The sequence below is a fragment of the Acanthopagrus latus genome, chromosome 21 (assembly GCF_904848185.1).
Source record: "Acanthopagrus latus isolate v.2019 chromosome 21, fAcaLat1.1, whole genome shotgun sequence".
Taxonomy (NCBI): domain Eukaryota; kingdom Metazoa; phylum Chordata; class Actinopteri; order Spariformes; family Sparidae; genus Acanthopagrus; species Acanthopagrus latus.
In genome coordinates, this window is record NC_051059.1 from 17,681,452 (window position 1) to 17,693,009 (window position 11,558).

The following is an 11,558-nucleotide window of genomic DNA, read 5'->3' on the forward strand; positions in this document are numbered from 1 at the left end:
TGTCTTTACTCATCTGAGTAAAATTCAACTTCAGCTTTTCATAAAGCAAATAAACATAATGATGAACCACAGTCCAAAATCCAAACAAATGGATTTCCTCTCGACACATGGGAGTTCATCATTAACCTCAAAAATAACAGTAACGGTCCAGTGGGTGTTTTTGCTCTTCATGAGTCATGATTGATTCAGCAAATTCACTCCACACTCAAGTACTCAAAAATTATCCGAACAAAAAGGTGTAATGTGTAAGGACTGGCTACCTGTGGCTACTCATACTCATCATACAAATGGGGGGCAGCATTAAACCAGAGTGTTCCAAGAAAAGTTAGCAAGGGAATTAAGCTTGTCTTGGTTAAATACAATTGTGGCATTTTCATAATTTTAATGCATTTGCATGTCTCTGTAACGCACTTTGAGTTGTGTCATGTCTGAATGGTCCAACATAAATGAACTTGACGGCCTTAATCAGTAAAAGAGAGAAACTTAAATTCAAGAGGTCTACATTTGTTTCTTTTTTTTAAATAAGGAAAATATGTGACAATATTTACTTTCTTGATGTTTTGTGAGAAACAGCTGAGAGCTTGTTATACTTAGCAAAATAGCCTCTCGCAAACATCTCAGGGGGAGGCTTGTGTTGTCAGCTTCTTGAGGTACAAAGTGGTATTACGAGACAAGATGGGCTATGGCTAGCTGGGCTGCCTGCTTACTTCAGTAGATGTCTCTGTAGCATAACACATAACTTCAAAACTGTCATTTCTTCACATTCAGTTAATCATTTTAGTAATTTCATTAATATTTTAAGCTGATATTCTTATATACATATCATAACTTATCGCACCTTTGAAAAAAACAAAATCAAACTATATACATGAGATACCATCATCTTTTCTGGTTCCTCTGTACCAACCAACAGATCCAACACAAACATTTAGAAAGTGGTCCATGTCATCAGTCCACCTCACTGTCACTGTTGTGGTTCTGAGCAAAAGGGTTTGAGTCTGTATTGTTGAGCAGCTCCACAAGTAACGAGATGAGCTTTCCGTCTTGAGCGGAGTTTGTGACTGCGTTGCTGGGATTATTAAGGTTGCGATGTAGCATGGTCTGGATGGAAGTACGGAGCTCCCACAGCAGCTCCCAGGTCTCAGCTGACAACTCACAGCGCACCAGCAAGTGTCCAGGAAGTGACACCTCCACTCTGTTTCCTTTGACTGCGACATAAGAGAAGGGACAAAGAGTCATTTATGAAGAGGAGGATTTACTGTGTCGGAAATCTAAGAGGGTAATAATATCTAAGTGCTGAGGAGGAACACCTCAATGATATTTTGTACACTTATCCTTCAGCCAAATGTTTTTAAATGCACAGTCCAGAGAGAAATTATGTATTGTGGTATTAAGGCAAAAAAAAAAAAAAAAAGCCTCTGAACAATTCATAGAGGGAGTGAAAAACTAGCCTGCGTTTTTACACTGACAAAACAGTAATAGCTGTATATCCAGTCAGCAGAGATTACTGGGTAGCCTTACTTCAGTCTTCTAAGTTGCTGCCAGCACCTGAAATACTAAGCCCAAGGACCTTTGAAGGAACTCTGATTTTCTACCACAGGGACACAAGAGTCTAAATTTAGCTGAAATTTAGCATTCGATGGTCATCTTTCTGTGTCAGAGCCAAAAAAATGGTGAAACCAAAAAGATGCTGTGCGAGTGAGCGAGTAAAACAACAACAGTAAAGCTGCAGCCGAACAGCTAGGCACCATATAGTCGAGGGGAGCTGCAAATTCCCTGTTTTCCCTCTGTAGGCTAATCACTAAAGGAGAGCCCCTTTCAATTATTGATTATAGCTGCTTTAAGGTAACGTAAGTACCTTAGAGCACACTCATACGGCTAACATGAACGCAACGGCTGACATGAACACAATGTCAGATGCAAACACTTACAAACACCAGCACCTTTGTTAACTTTAACTCATTTTTGTTTTAAATGGAGAGCAGTACATGTCCTACCCGTCTCATTGATGTCACAGTCTGTGAGCAGCAGCAGGGCAAGTGGATGGACTGCAGAAGAGTCTCTAATGAAAACATTCCCGCTGGACTTGACAGCGCTGAAGAACGTCAACCAGCGACTGGGAAGATCTTCTTTTCCTCTACAACATAAATGAAGACAACAAGTTTACATACGTATTATGATAGTAAATACTGGCTGTGAATGAATTTGGGAGCACGTTCAAACCTGTTCACTGAGGAGCGGTGAAGCAGCACCGGCCCACTGAATGTGCGGAAGCAAAGACTGTCAGGGCGAAAGCGCCCTGTTTTGGTCACAACACCTTTCTTGACCTGAGAAAGAAAAACATAAGTGTCTTGTTTGTTTCATCCATTTTATGCTTCAACACTTAATAAAGGGTTTGACTGAAACAGGTGCAGGTTGGGGTAACACTTTAGATCAAAGAACACATTTTAACCATTAAATTATTTTCTCCTCAATATCCTCCAAATTAATTCTTACTGATAGTAAATGGGGAAGTTATTGCACATGAATTACAATCTTAATATGTATTTCTGTATATTAGTATGTGCATTACAAGGTGGTGATACTACAAGAATATTCATTCTCCCTTAGTAACACCTTAAGAGGTCTTGCTCAAATACAATTCACTTGTAGAACCTGTCTGTGATGATAAGTGTCAAACTACTGGTAAATTAGTTGTGAAGACCTTTAAGCTCTCGTCTTTCTAAGCTCTCCCCTCCTGGATACCCACTGTCCTTCATTCAGGTCACCTAAACCACATGCCTGATCCAGCACAGCTAACAACAACAAAAACAGAGCAGCTGTGCTAAATCAATTCTTACATGCCAAACTAGGTGCTAGGCATTTATTCTGTGAATGCACGACTATTGATGAGGCTTTTCCAGAGCAGGGAATCAGAGACGTTTATGTTTTTGCTGATTTTGACCTTTTTAACTTTCAAGATCTTTTACACTCACAAGAACAAACATTAACACTAAAGGAAAGAGAAAAAATGTAAAAAGCCTAACAGGTCTCATTTAATAAATGCTTTATGTCTAATACAGAGCCAATATGCTACTTATATGGTGCTAATAAGCGATGACTAATTACTATTATTATTCATTTCCTAATATAAAGTGTTATCCAAATTTTAGAAAGACAATCATAACAAAAAATAGATGTACTGTTTTTATAACAAAATCACATCTGTCACTTAAAAACAACAACAAATGTTAAAATTCTGGCAACAACTTTTGATGGAGCATAGCAAGAAATAGTCATGTCAGAATTATACAAGACTCTGTTGTTTCCATGTACCTGAATGAGGTTGGGATAGAGTCCAGCCAGCAGTACAGCTTTCAACATCTCATCCTGGTTGCTGTGCTCGTTGTAGCGAGAAGAGTTACGCTGGCAGTCATTGGAATTAGACACCAGCCCGGCTTCCTGGAGGTTTGTGCTGAACTGAGTCATCAGACCTGCAGCAAAAAAACAGTAAAAAAGGGTCAGAAGAAGGAGTGATTCAAAAAACGTACAGAGACAATATCTAAATGAGATTGTGTGTGTGTGTGTTTGTGTGTGTTTATGTGTGTCTCATACCAACCATTTATGAAACGAAGGCTGAACCTCGACAGGGTGTGTTTGTCCAGATATTCATCTCTCTCCTCTCTGTCCCCCTGTTGCTGAGCTCTCCTCCAGCCCAACACAGCTCTAATGAACACCAAATAGTCGCTGCAGCTGGAGCCACTCAGAGCCTCTTTCGCCTGGAAAAAGAGAACACAGATATGACTAATTGGTACACGATTACACTTCCTGTTATTATAAAACTACATGGATAAAAAAGGTGTGTGATCTAAAATCTCGCCTTGATAACTTGTGCTCTGTTCTGCAGGCTGTTGTGAAAAGGGTCTCTGGTCAGACACGCAGCTACAGACAGCATGGGCAGAACACATCTGAACATGGCGCTCAGGACCAGCACTTTGCCCAGACGGGGGTCACACGACATGCAGGCGACACGCTCTCCTAGTGGCGTCAGGCCTTCGGTCTCGTCCAGAACTCCTACAGAAGTAAAACATTTATATCTTAATCCAGCACTGAGCATGTATAGTAAGATGCATGGCTCAAATCACACATAAGTAGTTCGGAATAACTCACCAATGTCTTGAAGATTTTGAACAGCATCTCTAACAGCTTCCAGCTCTGGACTGTCCAACACTTGGGATAGGAAATCCACAGCCTCCACACGCACGCAAATTGACAAAGGTCATCGTCATGGAATGTGTCAGAAATATACAAAATAACAGGTTTAAAAACTGATAAAAGCCACTTTTCTCTTTAAATACCTTGCAGTTTGGGCTGTGGATTTTGGCCTGCACTACTAAACTCTCCAGCGGGGTGCGCAGAATCTCTGGGATGGGGAAGGGAGTCATGGATTCCAGCTGTTTCTGTGGGAACAGGTGGTAGGACTGTCCTGGCTGACATCGCCCTGCTCTCCCTTTTCTTTGAGTGACATTAGAGCGAGATATCCAAACTGTGTCCAGACAGGAGACCTGGAAGATTTATTCCAATTTTACATGATTCCATCAGAAAACACAAATAAATCCCAGGCTTAGTTGTTGCTGACCTGAAACGGTTTGACACTAACCTTAGTCAGAGGGTCATAATTCTGTTCTTTGTGAGTTCCTGTATCCACCACGTGGACAATGTCATCTATGGTGATTGAGGTCTCAGCAATGTTAGTGGTAAGGACAATCTTCCTCTGACCCACTTGGGGGTGCTGGAATACCATCTGCTGGTCTGCTACTGATAAACTGGAGTGCACTAAAAGAAAAGATATATCATAAACATCCATTGCAGAGAAATCCCATCTCTAACTCAGTCTGCGTGGAAATCTGTGGGGGCTCCCTTACATGGTACAATCATCTGTGAGCCTGATGAGAAGTGGGACCTCGACTCCAGTTTCTCCTGAACAGCCCTGATGTCCTGCCATCCAGGTAGGAAACACAACACTGCACCTGTAGCATGACAGGAAAGATTTGACAAATACCATTTAGGACTATTGTTAAAAAAGCAAATATGAGAGGTAATCTGCTAGTTACCTGGATCTCCATGTCTGTCAATGTGCTCGATTACATCAGCTACCAAATCTATATCGGGTGCAATCTCCTCTTTTCTTCCCTTAATCAGGATAAAATAAAAATCAGTGAGAAACAGAACAAAAGATAAGAAACATTTGCACAAAAATAAACAAATCTGGCAGACTCGAGTCTCACCTGCTTGTCTGTCTCCACTGTCTCTTGGACTGGAATTCGCCGTCCCATCTCTCTCAGCACATCCTCCAGGAATCTGTCCCTCACTGGGTGCATGAACCCAGGCACTTTCACAACTGGGCAGCCTCCAAAGTACTGACCCAGCCTCTGATTGTCCCCAGTAGCGCTCATTAGCACCACTCGCAGGTCTGGGTTCTCCTTTAAGCTGGAGCGCAGCAGAGCCAGCAGCAGGTCCGTGTTAATGTCTCTCTCGTGGACCTCGTCCACCACCACGTGGCTGATACCCCTCAGCGATGGGTTGGACTGCAGCTTCCTCAGCAGGACACCCACTGTGAGGAAGAGCATGGCTCCTCCGCTGTGCTCTGGGGGTCGGCTCTCAAGTCTCACCTAAGAACAGAAAAGAACTGATGTACTGCTTGCACAAAAATGCTAACATATTCATTGATATATCTGAGAAGTTGTATTCAGTGGTGAAAAGTAACTGAGTTTACACAAATCCTGTCTACTATACTCCACTACAATACAGAGGCAAGAATTATAATATTTACTCTACTAAATGTATTTAACAATTTAAGTTAACTAGATTCAGATTAATAATACAAAATATAGTCAACAAATGCATATTCATGGAATAACTGTAATCTGATAACATACCGTACATCATTCTGAAAAAAATATTCTGCAAGTGTACTTTCACTTTTGTTACTTAAAGTACATTTATTGATGCTGATACTTTTGTATTTATGTGCAGGTAAAAAAAATAAGTAGTAAGAAACTATTTCTACACTGTGGTATTGCTACATTTACTTAAGTAAAAGATCTGAGAACATAAACCTATATCTACCTGATAGCCCACGGAGTGTTTGAGATCTGGACCCATCTCCTGAGCGACGCGATGAGCCACGGACACAGCACTGATCCGACGGGGCTGGGTCACCAGGATGTTGCACTTGGCCCCTTCGCCGCCTCTCACACTCCCCTCCAGTAGGAATCGAGGGATCCGTGTTGTTTTGCCACAGCCAGTCTCACCGGCGATCACAACCACCCTAGAGGACTGCACCGCAGCCACCACGCGCTCACGGTGGGCATCGACGGGCAGCTCCGCACTCAGCCTGGGGTTCGCTCTCTCCCATTCCTCCTGCAGGTAGGAGTTAAGCTCCTGGGCCTCCTTTTCCGACAGAGGACGGTATGGCCTGCCAGTTATGGCATCCGTCACCCTCAAGTCCTCCTCCCCCTCTTCCTCCTCCTGGTTTACTGTCCGCTGTTCTCTCGCCTCCTCCTCCTCCCAAAGGCTTTGTACTTCCGTTGCCACTGGATACTGTTAGAAAGATGGAAGCATTAAGACAGACATGATATCAATACATCATGACGTGGACTAAAGTTCACAAACCCATAAAAAAAATGACAACTTTATTTGGATAATGAACATTTGAAACAAAACCCACAGGAAATTATTTGTTGGCCTCCACACTTCTCAAAAGAATTTCTACATGATTTTAGAAAGCACACTTATGTTAAATATATCCATGCATGCTGTGGCACTGAGACTGCTCTTAAGTAATATGCCAAAAACAGCCCCAGACCAAAAGTACCCAATGTACACATACATACACATGATAAGAAATGCTCTAATTTTCCTCTTTCTTTATGAGATGAAGACCGACCTGTGCAAGGTACTCTCTCATCTGTTCCTTCAGGTGTTGTGGGACTTCCAGGGGAACTGGACGCCTCTCTCGCTCTCCAGCCTCCTTCACCTTCTGTTTGTGGTACCTGGCATGAGTCAGTGGGTTGTTGTCTTTATCCAGCAGCCCCAGTTCCTGGATTAGTCAAGAGGATACACATGTTAACACAGCTCTGACTATTAGATGCACATTTAGTGTTTTTTCTAAAATGATCCTCACCTTCAGTTTCATGCAGGCGAGAGCTGCAGCCGACTTCTCCGCAGTCACTCGGTTTCTCGATGTGGCGGAGAATGTCATCTTTTCTGGCCAGCGCATGGTCAGCTCACACTTCTTTAGCTTTCCTCCTGTTGTTCTGAACTGCAGTAACTCCTGTAAAGATAGGGACAAGTTTAGAATACATGACGAGTTAAGGAGCACATACCTTTTTATTGTAGAGACGGTTTACAGCAACCAACCCTTATTCTGTTGGATGATGAGGCCACAGTGATGACCCTGGTGAGGAGGGATTTAGGTTGTGGAAACAGGGAAAGAGCTTTGTGGATCTCGGAGTTGTCTTCCTCAGGGGCCAGCCATTGTTTTTGTGCATTTGATTTGGCTCTAAATACATTTTCGGTCACCAAATCGTCCTCAATGTCAAAAAGAGCTGAGTGTTGCGACCATCTGCCTCCGCCAGCTCTGCTCCGAGGGAGCTTGTTGTCTGGACCGATGACACCCATTTCCTGTGCACGAAAGGAGAAATGGGGAGAGAAAATAAGCCAAAATCACGACATAATGTTGGGACAAAAAGGAGACAAGGAGTCACTGCAGCTTACTCTGAGCTTGAGGCAAGCAGCAGCCGCAGCATATCGCTCTGCATCAAGCTTTTTCGAGGCAAAACCCTCCTCTTCAATCTTGCAGGGCCACAGTACCGTGACAGTTGCTTTCTACAGAAAGGAAACAATTCACATACACAATTTACTTCAGCTCTACATAGATGTGACCATTGAATGACAAGGTTTGCCATTACGACTTTTGCTCTAACCTTGACACCCGCCTGCTCCGTCCAATTGTACTGGATGAGATGGGACAGGTCGCTGACTCCCAGTGAGCGGGCCAGAATGTTATTCAGGAGGTTTTTAGGGTCTGGAAACTCCTTCAGGAGTTCTGGCTTCGCGTTAGCTAAACAGAAAAAACAAATATGTCGGACACACAGTAAGGGTTAAACCGTGTTTTATTCCCACTCTAACCTGGTGTAAACTGTAAAAGAAAAAACAGGAGCGGGGATGTTTGTTGTTAGGTTACGTGATGAATGTCCTTGAGCTTTCTCGCTGAGATAGCTGTCACCCGGTGAGCTAATCTGGCTAACGGCGGTTCGCACTCACCTCGTTTATCCTGTAAATGTGACGAACCGAAGTCCTGAAAGTTCCGGGCTTTTGTCCTGTACCACCGCATCTCTCTGCCCCAGTTTGACGCTGATTTGCCCACTGTATGAAGACATTTAGCAGTATTGCACAGCGCTCTGAGGCGCACGAGTGAAACACCGGGTAGCGCCATCTTTGAACTACAATTTCTTTTTCTGCGCAAGTGCGGTGACGTAGACACCGCGTGCTCACAGCGACGCCCTGCGGTAAGGAGTGTGAATTGTCACTTTTGTTATTGTATAAATCTAACTTCTCACGGTAGTTGGAGGGCCTCATCTAAAAGCGCTAAACTTAGCACAGATGTAGCTCAGGTCATACTAAAATGATTTAGCTAGGAAGCCGGAGCGAGTGACCCTTGGGGCCAAGATGGCCGCCACGTCCAATATGGCTGCTGCCTGAAGGGTTCCGGCTATAACTTGAGTAACAAATATGAGTAACAAATATAAACTTCTTTTCAGCTTAATTGATCATGGGAAACACACAGGAATGTTAATATTTATGACACAGTGCATCTGGACCCCTTAATCCTCCAAAATCTATTATGGCCGCTGTCCTCAAAAGCAGCTTTGACTGTAGTATGGGCCTTACACCCCAATGTTTGCGCCAATTCAGCTACAAGCACCAAATTTGGCACAGATGTAGCTGAGGGCATACTGAAATGATTTTGCCAGAGTGCCCGAGCCAATGGTCCCTGAGACCAAGATGGCGGCCAAATCCAATATGGCCACCACCTGAAAGGGATTCTGCGATAGCTTTCGAGCCAGATGAGATACAAAGACAAACTTGATGTCTATTTTACCTTTTTTGACCATAGGAAACCCATTGGAATACTTACATGTATGATTGGGTATATCAAGACCCCCCAAATTCCCTAAATTCAATGTGGCCACTGACCAAAAAAGGGTTTTGGCTACAAATATTTAACCAAATGCACTGCAAATGAGGATGTGGTGTCTTTTTTATGTTTATTGATCACAGGAAGTCCGTTGGCATATTTATATTTATGCTTGTGTAAGTCTGGAACCTGTATTCTTTTCAAGACCGCGGTTGAAAATCCTTTTTTACCACAACTTTGAAGGTTATTCTCAATTTTAACAGATCCTCCAAAACACAAACTTTGCGAGGATTTTGCATGTCATTTTCAATGACATCAAATCAAGTCTTTTACCTCAACAGATTTTAAATGTCGACACACCTAGATCATTGATACATAAAAAGAAAAACTTGAAGCCAGTAACACCGTGTGTTTTAAGTCAACAACAGCTCGTACCTCAACCACTGAGGGTAAGGAGAGTAACATCATAATGTCCAAAACTCTCTACTAACATCACCCACACTAATCAAACTGTTGATTCCTCCAGCAGAGATGACCCATGGTGCTGATGTCAAGATCCACATTTGTCTTTTTGTGTCTCTTTATCTGAACAGATCAGTCCCTGCTCATACTTGTTCTGCAAGCAGCTGTGGTGATTCTCATATTTAGTGGGATCGCCATCTATTTTGCTTGTAAGAAGAAGAAATACAAGAAAGCTGAAGGCTCTGCTGTCCCTGAAGAGACTGACTATGAGAACTCTGTTGTGATGGTTGATATGAGAAGTTCTGCATCTGAATTTTAACTTCCTGAACCAACACGAGTCCTCATGGATGTAAAAACAGATTAGAGTCAAAACTCTTCTTATTCATCTCAATTTCACTTCTTAGCAGCTTACAATCACCTTCCCATAATAAGTGTCTGAGTGTTTTCTTCATTTGTGTCACTGTGGAAGCTCTGATTGAACAATGGTTATGTGTTGTGACTCAGGTTCTATGATCACAGGTGGAGCTGTCTGACTTTTAAGTTTCATATATGTGTGATGTTTTTCTTCACAGAGAAAATTTGATGTCTATGGAGATAAACTGTGTTCACTTTTTAGCTGTTTATTCTAAAAATGTTGATTTGGTATCTTAAAGAGCAAACTGTAATTTTATGAGCGCATTCTCTGATTTAAGTGCTTGAGTCTGAAAATATTTAATTCTGTGAATAATGATCTATTGTTTTTTCTCATCTGATCATGATTACAATGTATGTTAATTCTGTCACTGAGTAATAATGTAAATAATGTCAAAATTAATCAAGCTTTAATTTAGTTCCTTTATTGTTCTGAATTCAAAATCTGTCAGTCAGTCATGTGACATCAGTCAGTTCCTGAAAGCTTGCTGTATGTTGACATTCTGATCATGAACTGTTCCTTTAATGACAGCTGACACCAGATTCATCATCAGTATCAGGTGTGAGGCTTCAGGTTCACAGAGGTTACTGCTATTGCTTTTGTTGACTGAACAAGTGCAGCATCTACACACAGTACATGGTGGCTGGCATGCGCCTTTAATATTGTGAGCAGCCAATAAACACAGAGAGGAGAACAAACACACTGTTGTCGTGCTCATAACGCCAAATTGCTGCACCTGTGTAGAGCTATGCAACATAGACAGGAGCCAGACATGTTGTCACTGGTGTGGATTTCTTTTTACAAGAAGAACATAACACAAGGAACAAGAAAAGTCTTATCACAGCTATGGAATATCAAATAAACCAATAAATGCAGGAAAAGTACTAATCAATAAAAGATAATCAAGGAGCTTTACTGCTCAAGTTGCTTTCTTAAAACAATCTGCTCACTAGATATTGAGTGTAAATGATGCTTGTTTGTGTATAATACTGAGCAGAAAGTATCTATAGAGCTGTTAATGTCTTAAGAATCCTTAATAAAATGTTCTGCCTCTCTAGACATTTGCTGATTGTTGCTGCAAGTGTAATGTCAGAATGATTTCTGTATTCACAGGAGGACACACTCTAATGAGCCTTTGTTATTCCTTCAGTCTGAAGGTATCATGAAGGTATCCTTCTGGATTAAGTAAAGGACAATATGAGAAAAAAAAACCCAAAACAAAACAAACAAACAAAAACAAAACACCACAACAAACACATTGTTTCCATAAGTAGTCCAAGATTCATATACTGCTGAACGTAATACTTCTTAAACTACTTGCATACATAATATAAAGTACTTCTTATTATGCATACAAGTAGTTTAGTTAGTTAATTACTGTAAAAGTATCAAATGTTTCATGGGTCTGATTGTGAAACTTACATACATAATATGCAGAAGAGCATTTCTCAATCCTGCACAAAATAAGTCCCGCCCACAGATTTTCTGACGAATGCAGGTGGT

At 41.8% G+C, this 11,558-nt stretch overlaps 1 protein-coding gene across 1 annotated transcript; it reads right to left on the minus strand.

Moving 5' to 3' along the window:
- Positions 1 to 127: 127 nt before the first annotated feature.
- Positions 128 to 8,503, minus strand: dhx30 (DEAH (Asp-Glu-Ala-His) box helicase 30). Its single transcript, XM_037083138.1, has 19 exons — positions 8,308 to 8,503; positions 7,968 to 8,104; positions 7,759 to 7,869; positions 7,402 to 7,665; positions 7,166 to 7,315; positions 6,929 to 7,081; positions 6,109 to 6,582; positions 5,268 to 5,651; positions 5,094 to 5,172; positions 4,905 to 5,009; positions 4,640 to 4,815; positions 4,338 to 4,544; positions 4,150 to 4,231; positions 3,860 to 4,053; positions 3,599 to 3,758; positions 3,316 to 3,473; positions 2,224 to 2,327; positions 1,998 to 2,137; positions 128 to 1,208 (listed from the first exon to the last, which is right to left on the minus strand). The coding sequence occupies exons 1-19, from the start codon at positions 8,477 to 8,479 to the stop codon at positions 949 to 951; spliced, it is 3,510 nt and encodes a 1,169-aa protein (XP_036939033.1). The 5' UTR covers positions 8,480 to 8,503; the 3' UTR covers positions 128 to 948.
- Positions 8,504 to 11,558: the final 3,055 nt, after the last annotated feature.

Excerpts from the sequence above, each read along its gene's own strand:
- dhx30 (XM_037083138.1), bottom strand. The coding sequence starts at position 8,479 with ATGGCGCTACCCGGTGTTTCACTCGTGCGCCTCAGAGCGCTGTGCAAT. Across the intron at positions 7,316-7,401 it reads CATCATCCAACAGAATAAGG|GAGTTACTGCAGTTCAGAAC; the intron begins GTTGGTTGCTGT and ends CTATCTTTACAG. Across the intron at positions 4,545-4,639 it reads ATTATGACCCTCTGACTAAG|GTCTCCTGTCTGGACACAGT; the intron begins GTTAGTGTCAAA and ends TAAATCTTCCAG.